At 37.0% G+C, this 18,011-nt stretch overlaps 2 protein-coding genes across 4 annotated transcripts in view; both read right to left on the reverse strand.

Annotated features, from left to right (window-relative positions):
• LOC121962438 (sterile alpha motif domain-containing protein 9-like) overlaps window positions 1-403 on the reverse strand; it is a 52,033-nt gene extending 51,630 nt beyond the window's left edge. For 2 of the 3 annotated variants that reach the window (XM_088074082.1, XM_088074080.1), the window contains exon 1: window positions 259-403. The gene's annotated coding sequence lies outside the window, so the exon portion shown is untranslated. Of the gene's footprint in view, window positions 1-150 lie in introns of all 3 variants that reach the window. The other variant, XM_088074081.1, reaches the window with a different exon arrangement.
• Window positions 404-13,404: 13,001 nt separating this feature from the next.
• pea15 (proliferation and apoptosis adaptor protein 15) overlaps window positions 13,405-18,011 on the reverse strand; it is a 47,711-nt gene continuing 43,104 nt past the window's right edge. The window contains exons 2-4 of the mRNA XM_042512097.2: window positions 16,772-16,946; window positions 15,602-15,757; window positions 13,405-13,602 (exon numbers count right to left, since the gene is read on the reverse strand). Coding sequence (XP_042368031.1) covers window positions 13,538-13,602; window positions 15,602-15,757; window positions 16,772-16,943 — 393 coding nt within the window. The 5' untranslated portion in view covers window positions 16,944-16,946 and the 3' untranslated portion in view covers window positions 13,405-13,537. The remainder of the gene's footprint in view (window positions 13,603-15,601; window positions 15,758-16,771; window positions 16,947-18,011) is intronic.

The following is an 18,011-nucleotide window of genomic DNA, read 5'->3' on the forward strand; positions in this document are numbered from 1 at the left end:
GGTAAGTCTTTCGTTTTTACCTTACCCATCCGTGAAGTATGACAGACTACTCTCCAAATGTCATGTCTGATCAAACTACAAATCGCAAATACGTGAAAATTGGGTTTCATGAAACATTAAATTTTCACAAAGACACACCTATGCTCTTACCACGGACATTAAGCCTGCGCGCGCTCCCGCGGACGATGACTTTTTGGCATGATACCGGCACTGCTTTGTAAATGGTAGATACCTTTGGCAGGTTTGTTAAAAACTCACCACTCTTCTTTTTCTGCGAACCGCTCTCGTAACTTCGCTTCATGGTTTCTCTTGACTACTTTCTCTGTCGTGTTTAATTTACATGAATTGATTCTTAGCCAAGCCTCCAGGAAGTGCGCCATTCTCTGAAGCAAAATTTACATAATGGCCGAAAGTGGAACTAAAGCGTCACGTAATGCAAACTGGCCCAGAGAGACTTTTCTCCATATGTTAACATTGTGAAAGAGACCTCCTTAAATCACTGGATATTTTTTTGAGACATGTTGACTTTTCAGAGCGCATTCTTTATAGCCATTATTAAAAACATTAAGTCCTAAAGACGTAAAATGCTCTATTTCCCGAATCAAGATTTTGAATTCGGTTTCCCCAAACATAAAATGAACGCACAGCGGACCCGCGGAACTCTACCATGTGAACGCGCATGTAACTCTAAGAGTTTCTGACACAGCACAGGCTTCGTGCCGGCCGTAGTAATGGGTATTTTTGCTGTAATTTAAATCAAAATTCATCATTTTTAACATTTTACAACACATCCATACGCTGTTGGCTGTAAAGCCTGTAATATGGACGTCTTACCGTGTCTGTATCAGAGACCGTATATACAGTCTACGGTCTGTATTCAGACTACCGGTTAGTAGTGAGCAGCGCGGAGCACTAGTGACAGTTACTAAAAGGTACTGAACGTAGTATTTAATTAAAGTTGAGCTGTGTAATAATACACGGGGCAATGTTACAAGACACCACCTTTTAATATATTTGAGTGGGCGAAACACTTAATTTCATTTCTCCGGTCGTGATTACGATATGATTCCCTGCGAAATTGTATGTATATTTTTGTGTGCGTGTGTGTGTATAGAGCGATAGATACACTATATATGTATGCATGTGTGTGTGTGTGTGTGCGTGTAGAGCGATAGATACACTATATATGTATGCGTGTGTGTGTGTATAGAGCGAGAGATACACTATATATGTATGCATGTGTGTGTGTGTGTGGAGCGACAGATACACTATATATGTATGCATGTGTGTGTGTGTGTGTAGAGCGATAGATACACTATATACTGTATGTATGCATGTGTGTGTGTGTATAGAGCGATAGATAGACTATATATGTATGCATGTGTGTGTGAGTGTGTGTAGAGCGATAGATACACTATATATGTAAGCGTGTGTGTGTGTGTGTGTGTGTGTAGGGCGATAGATACACTATATATGTATGCATGTGTGTGTGAGTGTGTGTAGAGCGATAGATACACTATATATGTATGCGTGTGTGTGTAGAACGATAGATACACCATATATATATGTGTGTGTGTGTGTGTGTGTGTGTGTGTGTGGATAGATAGATAGATAGATAGATAGATAGATAGATAGATAGATAGACAGATAGACAGATAGATTTGTATAGCCTACACATCATTAATACCGCACATCTATCCACTGCAATTTTCCCACTAATGCAACATTTACTCTGTAATTGAATTGTCAATCACCAACACACAGTTTCTGGACAAATGAAAGGTGCATATAGCTTTCATCTTATTTTTTGTTAAAGTTATTTATATTTTCTGTCATTTTTATGTTTATTTCCTTGTTATTTATCCCTTTAAGTGTGTTTTCTCCCTTTTTACTTTGGTTTTGATTTATGTATTTTTTGCTGTTGTAACAAGTTAATTTCCCAAATGTAGTATCAGTGAAGTTCCTTAAAATACATCCATGTTCTTACGTGTGTGTGTGTGTGTGTATAAAGAGGGATAGATAGCTACAAATTCTAAAACATGGATGCTTCACATGGTATTTGCAGTAAAGGGTGGGGTGGGTTAACCCATCCCGCCGTTTACTGGAAATACCTGCAAGCATTTCCAGCAAGCATTTCTTTGGGTACAAGTGGACGTTTGTGCCACATTTGAACAAATTCCCTCAAGATGTTACTGAGATTTCACGTTTACGATAATGAGACAGACATGAGGTCACAGTGACCTTGACCTTTGACCACCAAAATCTAATCATCTCATCCATGAGTTCAAATTAAGGTTTGTGCAAAATTTGAGGCCTATGATATTCTTCAGATATCGGGTTCACAAGAATGCCTGGACGGGTGGACAACCCGAAAACAGCTCCAGCCTTGTCTATGGCCGATCCACAGGTAGAATGTCCATCACAATACCCAAAGTCGAAAGTGACACCTTCATATGCTTGTTTCGTCCAAACAATAGTTTTGTAAGTCTAATTATTTAAAAAATTACATTTGACAGGCTGACACACATATTAAGCATTTGTGCATGAAAATGTATTATATGACTCCAAACAAAGAAAAGAAAGTATTTGTACTGCAGCACTTAACACACTTTTATTTTGTAGTTTAAGGGGATATGCTATAAATTTTGGATGGTATCTTCTTCAAACAGGGTTTAAATGCACTTCAGTCACTTCAGCGTATGTGAAAAGAAAGTCATAATAATGTATTTAAGTGGAGTAACAATAGTTTCCTCTAAAAAGAAGAAGAGTAAAGATAGAACAGAAAAAAGAAAAGAAAATATTCAAGTACGGAAACCTCAATTACCTTTAAAAGAAAGCAACTTCACACAGTGTAGGTTAGCAAATATATTTTAATATATAATATTTATATTCATTTTAGCACAATGACAAAATGGCATAATTTCAGTTCAGTCTCATTTAAATCATGACAAAAAGCCACACCTTTATATTTGTTTGAATAATACCTCATATCATATTTTGTTGCAGTCATTGCAAAATAAATCCTGAAGTACTTCTTTCCCCATGAGAGGAAAACCTTAGCAGAAGTTTCTAACAGCACTGAGCCCATGGCATCCAACGGGGTTATGTTATGTATGTGAAAATGTAAAAAATGGATGTAATGACATTCTTCACTGTATTGTTAAGCACAGTGTCACATCCTCCGAAACCACGCCAGTTTCTTTGTCACTGGGACAGAACTGGATCATTTCTTGAACTCAAATTCAGAACAACAGCGTAAATCTAAAGGATCACACTTGTTAAAGAGCAACTGGTCATTACTAACACGATGGACTGGATTGACTCGGTGAGAGAAAACACACCTGTCACTTGCTACACCACTTGAGAACAAAGCACAATACAAAAATAACAAGCAGGATATGAGAGGAAACACCCAACTAAAAGACTCTGAAGGGAGGGACACACAGCGCAACTCTCACTGCCGAATTAAACTCAGTAATGTTACTTAAAGGGTAACTTCAGTATTTTCCAACCTGGACCCTATTTTCTTACATTTGTGTGGCTTAGTAACAAATGGGAATAATCATTTTTGAAATTGGTCCAATATTGAGAGAAAGCTCTGCAGCTGGCACCTGTGAAACAAGCTGCAGTCTAACCAATTGGGGCATTTGTGCATCGTCAGTTTACATCCACTACAGTGCTTTATTTTTGCCACCAGTAAGCTCAGATTGTTGTCTGTCACGTTATGGAAAGGATCCCTACATAGACTTTTTCATTTAACCAGAAACAGCCCCAAAATCACTATTGCCAAACCAACCAAACTCCATTTAAATAAATATTAATTTAATTGTTGTAACAAAAAAAAACCAAACACACTTCAATCAAAGTTGAAAGAAACAAAATAAAACTCACAAAAGCTTTCTTGGTTTGTCTTTTCACTGTTCCAACAATCACCAACTTAGGTTTTTGCCAAAAGAAAAACCGAATTCATCCACTTAGATGTGACAGTAGGCTGGTTCTATTCATGCTTACATGATTGTTAAATTAAACAGACTCTGGTGCGTTTGGCAATAGTGATTTTCGGGGTTGTTCGTGGTTAAAAAGATCTTACTCTTTGACAAACAGCTTTGTCTCTTCATAATGTTATCAGATACTCAGAATGACAATCTGTGCCTATCAACTGCAAAACTTTCAGTGGACGTAAACTGACGATGCACAAATGCCCCAAGTGGTTACATTGAACCCGCTTTTGGTGCTGCTGACTGCACCACTGTGGCTCAACACTGGATCAGATTCAGACACTGTTGTTCTCATCAGGGACTTGTTGACAGAATTGTGGGAAAATATGGGCCAAGTTGAAAAATACCAGTTACCTTTTAATCAAAATGATGTTCTTCAAGCTTGTTTTGAATGCTGCCCATCTCGACTAAAGGAACAAAACTGTGAAAAGTGAGCGGCTGAAAATGAAGAGTTTCAATCCAAAATTCCTGCAGATGCATTTTAGGAGAATCTCTGCTACCTAGAGGTTGGTGTTTTAAAACCGCACGTGTCCCCAGAGGTAACTGCGCTAATTTGTAGAGTACTAAAATATTATTAGACTTTTCAAGTCCTGTCTGACACCTCTGTAAAAACCTCCTCTGACCTCCAACTCCTCCAATGCTGAGCCAAACTGTTAGACGCTTATTAAACCACACCAAAGAAATGCTTTTCAGTCTTGTGTTAAACCTCCAGTTACAAAAAAGCCTCTATTGTCCACTAGTGCAAAAACACACACTTCAGAAAATCTCTGATAAAACCAAAAATGTTAGTGTGACCGTCTAAAATCAAGATTGTTCACTACAAACATCATGAGCTTAAAGTCAAGCACGGCATGATTTCAAGTCCATCCATCCCAGCAGTTTGTTGGCACTTTTACTTGCAATGTGAAAGCTTGCTTTTTATTCATTGTGCATGAATTATAAACTGTATTTGCCAAAATGAAAAGAAAAAACACTATCTTTTACTGTGCAGCTCCAGGGAGATGTAAGCCGGTAAGCTTGTGCACAATATTTAGCAATGTAATGTGCCTTTAATCTTTCTGTGATGATTAAAAGGTGCGAAGAAAAATTTCTGCACAACTTCGTACAACACGACTCTCCCCAGACATTCAGCATTCCTAACACTAACACACCTTATTATCATCAACTACATTTCACCATTGTACAGCATTCTTGTGCAAGGCCTGCCACATTCAAAATGAAACTAACTCGATGCAGAGGTGTGACATGTAGTGCACACAACAGAGATGTTTATCAAAGTATGAACCTACATATTTCTCTGCGCACACATCAAACAGCTACAATCCCCCCCCCCCCGAAACTATTCTTCATTACTTACGCTACTCTATCCAGCAATGAAATGCCTACTCACTTTATAACTTCAACCATACAACCTTTAACCATTCACTGCCCTTCTTTAAAAAAAAATAAGCAAATTAAATGATGGAGCCTCAAGTGTTCAATACTGAATAGATAAACAGTACATTATGAAACAATAACAATATGTTATGTAAAATATATAAATGAACCAATGAACTGTGAAGTAATTTGATAAATTACCACATTAATGCTATTTTTTCATTCTAATTTTCATATTAACAACGTTTTATTTGATTTCATTATAAGATGGTAAGCTCAACAACAAATTTAGCCGGTTTAGCTCATATTAGCAAAAAAGTAATAGGCCTTTTTTTAATTTTTTTTTTTTTTTAAATAAATTTTCCCGCAGCTGAGAAAAGGAATTTAAAAATCTGTGACTTCATCACAATGTAAAGTCTATGAACTGAGCAGAAACACTATTGCCCATATTAAATAGGCCTCATAATGTGGAAGTAAATTACCCGGAAGCTAAAATTTATTTTGACGTGTGCAGCAGCTTCTAATTAGCCTAATTAGAAGCTAACTCGCTCTTTTTGGCTACAGCGACAACACAGACAGTTTTTTAATTCTTTTAGCCAGTGAACTAGATAGATAACATGACTATATATTTCTATAATTACTTATTCATTCATCTAATACTGACCACTTTAGGGCTCCATATAAATCAAGAGTGAATGCTTATTGTTCAGATGAGGGTTGTCAAATACCTGTTTTATATCTTGTCTTTTAAAATACTTTTAATGAAAACAGCGCTAAAGACCTGGTAATAAAGACTGCAATCTACAAATTTTCAACACATTTCTTAATCTTTCTACATGCACCTTGCCCAACATTTCAAGACACTACTCTTTAAATTTCCTGCTTTTGGTGCAATTTGCAAGTGACAACATGTCCCATACGAACAAAATGGCAGATTATGACTTTGTGACTGCTTTTATCTTTTGTCATGATTTGGAAACTCTCTGAATAAAATCATTTTACGAGCAGTGACCACAACACATCTGATCAAATACGATACAGTAAAACATAATATGTTACATATCCGTAAATACAATGAAATGAATATCGCTTTTTTTGTTGTTGTAAAATCATCACCCAAAGCCGAAACAGCAAAACATGAATGAAGAGAATAACATGAATTATAAAAGTGTTGATGCATGTTCTGCTTAACATTAGATAAGCAACACATTTTCATCCCCTTGATTTGTTTCGAGTTAGTAAAACAAAATCAGGATACGTAAAAACAACAATATATAGGCATTAAATAAATTAATCAAGTTCAAAACAAACACAGTGATATATATTCAAAATACATATTTACAACCTAATAAAATGAAAAAGAAAACAAAACACAGTCTCATCCTTAAGGGATATGATACTCTTGTTTGAAAGAATTTTAATTGACGGTTAGCATTACATGCTGAATACCTTCACAATATCTGCCTCTTCACTCTTCTACTTCATCTTTACTCATGTATTGGTTATAATCAGGTATTCACCATAAATACATATTTTAGTAGGTTTATACTTTTGCAGCATTTACTAAGTTGATATGTACTCAGTACATGGAAATCCAAATTCTGACATCATTTGTGACTGATATGTTGATATATTATGTGCCGATTGGCTACCGAGGAAAACGCTAAGCAATGCCAAACATATAATCCACCTGGTGACGGAGTCAGAGGGGCTGTGCCACGGTTGTCATGGTGACATTGATGGGGGTTGAGTAGGACACAGGAAGTGGGTGTAGAAAAAAAAAATGGAAAAGGGAGCGGCACAGCCACATTTTGATACTGACAGAAATTTCAACACTCCAGTGAATACACTGCTAACCAGAAGCATTTAGAGCATCACGCAGCTGGATTTTTTTTTTCTTTTTTGATGTTTACAGATATTGCATGGACAAACTACTGACAAACTACCACACAATTGTTAACATGAGTCCATTGCCTACTGAAATTCTGAGAGAGAGAAAATAAAATAAAAGTCACTTGGTCACATACATCTAAATTCACAAATTTCTATTCAAAAAGCACGTCAAATAAAAAGAGAGAGAAAAAAAAAATACAATGGCCCAAATCCTCCCTTGCTGATATTTTGTACCATAATGGAAACACATGCTAAGATCTGGAAAAAAAAATCTGCCTTTTGGTTTGTAAAGTCACCAAAGCTCTTCACTGGAAATGGTGAGTGGTAATCTTAAATTCGTGATAAATAAACACATCCATTTTAATGCTGAGAAAGACCGTTACCCACAGGTCATAGCAGTAAGTACAACTGCCTCCCTTTGCCCGACCAAATGCCCCCAGTTCAGCTCTGTGATAAACGCAGTGGTCCCACTTTGTGTTCGCTAGGCTCAAGCTATAGGAGGGCAGCTACCGCTTCACTTGGGGTCAGGTCTAACGTGGGCTCGTCTGGAAACTGAAGGGAAAATCCACCCGAAAATACTCTGACACTGATATCAGAAAAGATCAGTGCATATTTTGGTTTTGAAAACACCAACACTTGTTGAGGTTGAATTTGAATTTTGGTCAACTTTCTGAGATTATTGAACAATGAATTTTTTCCTACAGGTATGATCTTTAAGTTGGTGCAAGTCTATAAAAACAGAGTTCAAAACAAGCCCTTTCTCTTCTATAAATAAGAGACAAAAAAAAAAGAAAAATAACCCAACTCAGAATAAAATCTAATGTCTCAAACTCAAATGTGGCTTCACAGGTAAACACGGCGAAGAGTTCGATAGCTAGCGGCTCTGTGCGGCCGAATAAAAACAAAATGGCGCTTTGAGCTAAATGCTAGCATCAGCATGCTAACATGCTTACACTGAAAAATGACGTTAAGCATCCTGGTAAAATGTTAACCATGTTCTTCCATCATGTGTTAGTATGCTAACATTAATAAAATTGTGCTAAATGCAAAGTACATCTGAAGCATGTTCTACATTGTGTGTTAGCATGCTAACATTTGTAAAATTGCGCCAAAAACAAAGTACATTATGTATGGTCTTCATTGCATATTAGCATGCTAACATTTAGAAAATTACGCCCAACATAAAATATATCTAAGCATTTTCTTCATCTTGTGTTAGCATGCAAATATTTGAAAAATTCTACCAAACAAAAAGTACAACTGAGGCATGTTTTTCATTGTACGTTAGCATGCTAACATTTGTAAAAACTGGTGCTGTCATTATTTTTGCAAGTATTTGGTCATAAAGTGAAGTATTGGACAAATAAAAACTTGACGGTGCTATGAAATGTCAAGGGGAAAAGTTATTAGAATTGATCCTAAGTGTGGCCATGAATCTCTGTACCAAATTTCAAGGCAATCCATCAAAATATTGTTGAAGCATTTTACATTAAACAATATATGTCACTGTTGATGGCGGCAGAGGAAAAGTCACCACCAAAAGTCACAAAAGTTTGTATTAAAATTCATGTGGTTGTTGAGATATTTTCGTCAGGCCATCCATAGACCACTGCTCTACATGAGCAAAGCCTTTAACTGCAGAATCGGTCCAGTTTAATTCAAAGTACAGCAGTGTCAAAGTTTTTAAGGGTGGATGATTCCTTTAACAGTACAATAGAAAGCTTGATCCGTCCTAGATTATGGATGTTTTATGCAAAACAACATGCCCACTTGTTTGTAAACTATTAAACCTCCTCACACATTTGCAGGCATTAAAGGACTATTGAATTTTTTTGGTAACCTTAAGACTTTGCTTGCAAAAGAGTAGAATAGGAGTTGTACAGTATAGTTGGTCAAACATGTTTTTTTTTTTTTCAGTAATAAACCACTAACATTGGGGAACAAGCATTTATTTTCTTTCCTGAAACTGCACACCTTCTCTTGTCAAGTGCCACCCAGCACATCCGTCATGCAGATTCAACACAAGAATATCAGGATTTCGTCGAACACCCCGACAATTAAAGAGTTCTTTAGATTAAGTGATTTGTTGGGAGGACATGTTACAGTGCAGTTTTCCTACAGACGTAAATGCATAGGATACAAATCAGTCCAATACTACAATATACGGCGAGCAATACAAAAGAAAAAAAAAAGACCACGTAAACTGTGATCGAAATAAAAGTCTTGGTCGTTGGCACTGGGGTTGGAGTGTGGTGGCGAGGGAAAGGATGAGGGAGGTAGCGGGGCTGGGAGAAATGACTAGTCATACACTGATATATTTTTATGTTGTTGGTTCATTTTTTTTTATCCTACAGCTTTGATAACAACAAAAATGGGGGCAGAAATTGACCCACAGACATTCTGTACACACCAACACTGAAGTCCTTAGCAAATTTCAGAATAAAAGCGCTCTCTTTAAAAGTGAGAGCCTTTTTGATTAACTTGACGCGTGTGCCGGCGTCTGTCTCCGCTCTGCACAATCTCTCACAGTTGTGAAAAATTTCGGGGTAAACACAAAGTCCGCTAAGGCTTCAGTGCGGGGAAAAAAGAGACACAGTGTTCAAAAGAGCAGTTATTATAGTTTAGTTTCAACAGTCTTGCTAGCTATTATGTTGGTGCATGGCGGGGAATGGCACAGTCAGCGGGTTATGAGCCGTTGTGTTCATTAGAGATCCTCGTCGCAATTATGTACATTTTATTAAAGGACATGTTTTATTATCACATGCCATGTGTACTTTCTGACATCTTCTCTTTTCTTTCCCTTGATCTACACCTATTTTTTTGTACTTTCTGAGGCCTTCGTTTGTCCTCTTTCATACAGTGATAGTCACAGGTCAGTTATTTTCTGTGCAACAAATGAAATGGCAACATAGGGGTTAAAGAAAGTTTAGTGTTACTTTATGTGTCACACAACATTTTCACACGCTAAATGTAACATCTAATATGACCTCTCAAAACATACTCTTGTATTCCTTAATGTAGTCCAAAGTAGATGTACTTTTAGTGCTTGCTAAGGGACTGTTTGTTATTTATGAGAGGGGAGGGGTGGTGCAAAACAGGGGAGGCACTTCAAATATTTTTTGTAAGTACTGGGGAGGAAGTTATATTTATGATTTAGCTTAAGGGAAGAACTCTAAAAGGTCACATTTTGTATTTATTCAAATATGCTTAGAGCCCAAAACCCACAAGTGTGTTTGAATGGCATGTTTTGTTTAAAAATCCCCCAAATCAAGCCATTAATTACAGCAAAAAAACCTTTGAAATATTCTTATTTATTAACTCTAAAAAATGAACAAAGTCACTCCACAGCCACCTCCCTACTCTAATAAATGAAGTACAGTCCCTAAATTTGTTTTTAAAATCTAAATTTGTCACAGAGAGATGCCGAGAAGTTTCAGATTAGATAGAATTAGGGTCTTTAGTTACAAAAACAGACACGGTGAAGCTGAAGTGGAAATTCGAGTGTCCTCTTTTGGAACACACTGCAGGTCAATATATTATTTCTACTATATTTTCCTCTAATATATTATCTGTATATTTACATCTCTAGCCAGCTCATTCAACAGACTTTCATGCTAACTGGTGCCCTCGATGAAAAGATAACATATGGACAGGAAACATCCATAGTATAGAAATAATTGCTATAACTTTCCCATCTAAATATTTTCTCTAAATAAGCTATTATTATAAGCTAAAGGCAAATATTGGCTTTTTCTATGAAAATCAACTTTAAATATCTTCATCTAAAATATTTTTTTTTTTTTTGCTCTTGAGAGATGATATAATTATCTGCGTAAGAGTAAAGGGAATGCATACAGAACCCCTCGCTGAGGAACATTGACTTTCCTGTCATTTAAGTTTGACTTAAGTTTCAGATACGGTGACCTCATGGAAACGCGGCCACATGAGGCAAGAAAATGGTGACTTAATAACTGTAGGGGAGACCGGGGCCAATTGTAACACTTTGGTTTTGATGCAATAACTCTTTTGAGCTATTTGGATACAACTTTTATGTAATTTCTATCTGTGTTCTAGTTATTAACAGTCATCAGCTGATTTTACAAGCAATGTTATGGAGTCAAAATATTGATTCATATGGTTTAGTATAAAGAACTGAATATCTATTGAACAATGAATTACAGTTTCATTAAAATAGTATTATTGTTCATATCTAGTATAACATTAGTTTGTCTCAGAGGGATCATCACATACCATATGCAAAACGAGTTTCAGGTCTGTTTCATTTGTCAATGGTGCAATTTTAGATGTTACAATTGCCCCCGGTCTCCCCTTGTAATTCTTAAATGAACCAAACGAGCTTTCAAGGAATCGTTTGACATTTAAGGAAACCATTTCATTTACATTTTTGCCAAGAGTTAGATGAAAAGATTGATACCACTTTTTTTATTAGCTTAGCTTAGCCGAAAGGCAAGAAATTGTGAGAAATTGTTAGCCTGGTTAGCGAAGGCTAATAAAATCTGTCTACCAGCACCTTTAAAACTCACTGATTAAAAATCACATGTATTTATAAATTCCCTATAAAAACCAAAGTGTAAAAACAAGGCTAGAGGCGATTAGCTTAGCACAAAGACAAGAAATTGGGAGAAATTGCTAGCCTGGCTGACAAAATCTGTCTACGAGCACCTCTTAAGCTCACTAAGAAACAAAAAAAAAAGAAAGAGAAACAAGGCTAGAACTTAAATTAGCTTTGCACAAGTTCAATAAATAGGGAGAAACTGTTAGAAAAGGCTAAAGAAATCTGTCTACCAGCACCTTAAAGCTCACTAACAACACAGACACAACATATCTAATTTATTTTTTCCCTATAAAAACCAAAGTGTTAAAATAAGGCTAGAGCTGATTACCTTAGCTTGGCATGAAGAAAATAATTTGGGAGAAATTGCAAGCCTGGCATTAAGCTCACGAACAAAAAACAAGGCTAGAGCCAATTTGCTTAGCTTAGCACAAACACAAGAAATTGGGAGAATTGCTAGCCTGACTAGCAAAGGCTAAAAAATCTGCCTACAAGCACCTCTAAAGCTCACTGAGTAATACTAACTTTGTCATTTATTTTATCTCTATATAAACTACTTATAAAGAATAAAAAACAAGGCTAGCCAAGTTAGCTGTTTATAGCCTTTATGCTAAGCTAAGCTAACTTGCTAGTGGCTGTAGCTTCATGTCTGAAAGACATAAATGAATGTAGTATCGATCTCCTCGTCTAAACTATGGCAAAAAAAGTGAACAAACTTCTTCAAAATTTTTGACTCTCCTTTTCACATTTCAAACACCTGAACTATTACTGACGCTACGCGCTAAAACAAGCACCATCACAGGCCTACATGTGAGATTTAGATTGGTTTTAAATATATTTTTTATTTTACTAAGTAGTAACTTTAGCTGCAGTTTTTAATATTGTTTTTGATAATGTTAACTATGTATTTACATGTTTTAGTATCATTTAATCTCCAGATGGTAGTTTTCAGTCCATCAGTTTTGACTTTTTGTCTAATTTTGATGCTGAATCATCCGTTATGTATCACTGTACACGTGATGCGTACACAGCTCAATTGTTTCTATGGTTACCCATCAACTTTCTGACATTTTTAAACTTTCTGAAAAAATAAAACTTTGCCATTTCATTTTGTTGATAAGTTTTGAAGGCAGGGTTTGTAGTTTTAAATTCCTCATGGGTGTTTTGACTATGACAACCTTGACTGACGCACACACACGCACATGCACATGCGCGCACACACACACACACACACACACACACACGCACACACGGTTGCATATGCACAGCATCACAGATTGAACAGTGTTTACAGATTACACTCATTCTGAACTGACCCATTCAGCGTTTGAATGGAGGGTAGACTCTGTGTCTCTCTCTCTCTCCTCACACACACACAAACTGTCGGTCCGTCTCCAGATTTCTTCTTCTAATGTCTTTTTTTCCCGCAGCTTCCTGCCTCCCCTCAGCTTGGGAAGAGGCTGCATCGCTACGATCTGATTGGTTGCTTGGTCGGTGGCTGCCTGCGCGGTTCTGTGTCACATCGTGTGTTAGTGCAAGGAGGGTGCGTGGCTGGGTGTGCGTGGATGTGTGTGGTACGTGTGAGGGCGGGTGAGGTGGGGGAGTGACGGGGTTGGTCAGAAACGGTTGGTCGGTTGATTGGAGTGCCAGGAGTGAAGAAATCAAGGTGCAAAGATCAGGGCTGAGGGTCGTGACCTCACACTTTTTTAGGGGGAGGGGCCAACTTGATGATCTCATCTTCAGAGGGCTGGCGGATGATGTCTTTTGGGGGGGAGGGGTCAAAAAGAAAAGAGGGTAGGGAGAGAGAGATATATATCATAAGAAACCTACACTTCCAACAGCACGCCTATTTCTTCTGCTGTGGATCGAAGCTGTCAAACAGTCTGGCCATAAATATCCGACATGCAACTTGAAGTTTTAAGAATACTTTAAAATCAGACCTTATTTTTTGATTCTGATTAAGGTCTACATTTTTTTTTAACACTAACCACTCAATGTATTTACATTCTGTAATTACCTCTCTACATAGTATATCTATGTATTAATGCTGCCATTCCCGTGTGGGATTCAAGCACAGGTAAGCATGAAGGATTCACAGGAAACAATGCATGCAAGTAACCGTTTTTTCAACCGGCATCTCTGTGAAGCACAACAGAAACACATATAGCATGTGGCTACTGTTGTGAAATGGATGCGATTAGTCTTAAGGCAATAAAACTACTTTGATAGGTTTAAAATATCATGTTTTGGGTTAAAATAAGTTTGTTATGTAATGTAACAAGACGTAAATCCATCAATGCATAATGACTTTATGTAAACTGAATAATATTAAGCTAAAGCTACATTTTTTTTAAATGCTTTTTTTTAGAAATAAAAAATGCACTATTTAATAAAGCAACAAATAGTAATATGACATGACAAAAAAATAAATAAACCAAATAATGCAAATACAAAATCATCTGTGTAAAAAAAAAAAAAAAAAAAATTGTGGTAACACAGTTTTTTTAGTGGACGTCACAAAAATGATGCTACCGGACAAGAACTGTGCTAAACACTCATTTAGTCATTTTTAATAGTAGGAGAATTTTGTTCGGCCACTGCGTCTGTGTTTTTATGTCGTTTGAACTCAGCAAGATAAATTTCACTGAGCTACCATAAACAAACGCACAAAATAAAAGAAAAAAGAAGAAATACACCAGAGAAATGAGCAATTTAGCGCATAACCCATCCCTTAAAACATTCCTCATTTTTTTAATAAATATTCTATTTATTCCTGAAATAAAATCATATAAAATATATACTTAAACCAGAATACATGCATAATAAAGTCAAGAATCATGCTTTAAATCACATTTCTTTAGAGAGAAAAAGGCCCAAAGGAGATAAAAGAGAAAGAGAAGAAAAATAAATAAATCAATAAACCGTTTTTTAGACTTTTTATTATCTTTTGTATGACTCTAAAATATGAATATTGACCGTAAGACTGAGCTCTGAGGAGGCAGTTTAATTCTGGACTGGTTAGCAGAAGGGCTGCCGCTGTGAAGTAATTTCCCCAGCGGTGTTAAGGCCCGCTCAGCACGATTATGTGGTATCACCACCATATTTTGTTTTGTTTGATTCTGCAAATTACTTTTTTTTCTGATATTAGTGCTTTGTATGAAAGCTTTTATTATGCATGTTGTTGCTTTTTAAATGACAAAGATGACACCGTTTTGTAACATATTGAATATGTTTTCATAGTTAAATGAATTTAACTATGAAGGGGTCCAGCAATATAAGCTACAACTGTTTGCCGCCGCCTGTATCTATGAAATCTGTGGAGGTAAAAATGTCGGTTCAAGGTAGAGAACTTGCTCTGGATTAAAGGAGGTGAAGCACGCAGCCCACCAGTACGTGTGGGCTCAATATTTCTCTGCTGTTCAGTGATGTGAAGATTGGTGTTTGAGATACTTGTCCCACCAATAGCAGCTCAGCACTTTGTCACACTGCTGGCAGTGAAGAGAAACTTTTTTTTGGATTCCTAGTCTATTAATTATACAACGACCCCTTTAGGGTACTGACCCACAATTTGGGAACCACTGAAGAGACGGCAGTTTTCTGTTCAGCCATTAGAGGGCAGAACTTGGCCAAATTAAGAAGACCAAGCTGTTCAAAGTGACTTCTTTCAAGTCAAATATAGAGTAATGCCCAAAAAGGGGGTAGTATTAGCCTGATATTTTAGAAAACTGATATCTTACCCTTTCTCAACGTGTTCAGTTACCTTTGTATTTCTTGGCTGAGGGGATGCGTGTGAGCTTGGTGTCGATCTCGTCGTCCTCGGAGATCTTGAGCACGGTGGTGCGGTACTCGATCACCCTCGTCAGCAGGTCCGGTCGCCGCGAAATCTCAAAGATGTGCTCGATGTACGACAGATTATCTGCATGAGAAGTGTTGTTAGAGCTGAAAAGACTTAAAGGTCCAGTGTGTAGGATTTAAGGGGATATACTGGCAGAAATGGAATATAATATAAGTTTTCTTTACGGTGTCATCACCTGAAAATTTGTTTTTTTTTGTTCTCCTTACCTTAAAATGAGCTGTTTATGTCTACAAAAGGGATCAGGTCCCTAGTTTATGGAGACATGTTGCACCTCCATGTTTCTCTACAGTAGCCCAGACCGGACAAACAAAACACTGGCTCCAGATAGAGACATTTGCGTTTTCGCAGCAGACACCGTAGTAAGAAGCCCAGGCGCAATGAACAGCGCCGGAGTTGAACTGTTTGTAACATGTAAGTGCTTTATTTTATGTGTTTCTAGTGGTTTAAATCACCAGATCTGTTTGTTTTGGAGACAAAGTGAGCTTTGCACATATTTCGGCTTTCAGTGAAAACCTCCTGAATGTCTGGATTTTGCCTTATCGGAGAAAAAAGGTGACTTCAAATTAGCATGGGGTGGAATAGCATTCACAGTGACATGCCAAAGTGCATCAGAAATACACTGATTTTTAAGCTGAAACTGCTTTATTCGGTTGTTGATCTTTTTAAATCACTGATTCATCTATTTTGGAAAAGAAGTGACCTTTACAGAAAATTCGGCTTACGGTAAAAACCTCCTAAACGTCTGGTTAAGAAAAAGGTGACCACAGCTTAAACTCATGAGAGAAAAGGGAGGAGCAGAGATTCACTGATTTGTAACGTTAAATTGCTTTACCAGATGTTTAATAGCAGTTTTAATTGCCTGGTTTGTTTGTTTTTTTGGGAGGGGAAGAGTCCTCTGAGGATAAAAAACGTCTTCAACAACTGAAGGAATTCTAGCTGGGAAAACTTTCAGCTGGTTGCAACCTGCAATTCACCACTAGATGCCGCTAAATTCCCCTTAATTTTATAAACTTTACCTTTAAACGTATCAGCTGAGGGTTTTTGGATGTGGAAAAAAAGAGCTGTGTTTCTCACCTTGGGCCAGCTTGTCGTTCTTCTCCAGGTAGCTGAACCACTCCTTGGAGGAGGTGATGTTGTTGCTCTGGTCCTCGGGGATGTCCTCCTTGCAGGCCGACTTGAGCTGCTCCAAGTCTTCGTTGGTGATGTTTTCAGACAGGTCGCTGAGCAGAGAGCTGTACTCCGCCATGGTCTGCTTAGAGACAGAAAGAGAGAGAAAACAGTTATAAATAAACAAGGAAACTAAAGTGGAAAAAAAAAACAAAAAAGAGCGACTGAAAACATCCACGCGCTGTTAAACAGCCCACCTACTTCCCAGAGTCCAGTATGGAAAGTTAGGAAATCTTCACTAATGACAATAGCACACTGTCAGAATGGGATGGAAAAGCACAAAAATACTGAGAACAGATTATATCACAGGACTTTATAGCTGAAGGACTGAAAAGACTTAAAGGGACGAAACAGGACGAAAACACTGTCTTGCGCCTCCCAAAGGGGAGATCTATGCACTCAGTGAAGGAATCCTGTCAACATTTTGGGCTTTTGTTTTCCATCACAATGAAATCTATTTATACTGACGTTTACATTTTCCATATCCTGACCGAATCTCATGAAAAGACAAAAACTGACTAAACTTATTAACGAGTACTGACTGTTCAAATCCTGAAAAATCAAATTCCTTCGTAGACTTCCACCGTGGTCCAGAACTACAAAAAAAAAAGAGTCCCAGGGACTTTGTTTCCTGCATTCTGGTGACTTTTACAAAATGAAAATAACAAAATAATAAAGGCTGCATTAGCATATTTCTGCTACATTAAATTTGGTTTAGTTTTTGGTTCAGTGAGGCATAACTGCAGACTTTTATCTTATCAGTTAAAGCTCCGGTGAACATTTCTATAGCTCTCTTTCTCCCTCTAGTGGCCTGATTGAAGTGCTACACAAGAATCAGAGAATATTCAAGATTCAACTTTACTATTGTAAAACGAGCATAACAAAAATGCAACTGTGTCAGCTTCAAATGGGATGCTGTCTTAATGATTACACACATATTTACAAATATTAAAATATGACATGAATAAAAAAGCGATACATATTCAAGGAAAAACAAACAGGATATAAGCAACATAAAGCCAAGTTAAACTTCTTTTTAAAAGAAGCCTATTATGGATGTATGATTGGTTAAAAAAAAAAAAGGGCACAAAAAGAGGAATAAATAACAAAAACAAAATATGCAACAACATAAAAATATTAACCTCTG

Source organism: Plectropomus leopardus, chromosome 23 (assembly GCF_026936395.1).
Source record: "Plectropomus leopardus strain MGB_pleo_1.0 chromosome 23, ASM2693639v1, whole genome shotgun sequence".
NCBI classification, from domain to species: domain Eukaryota; kingdom Metazoa; phylum Chordata; class Actinopteri; order Perciformes; family Serranidae; genus Plectropomus; species Plectropomus leopardus.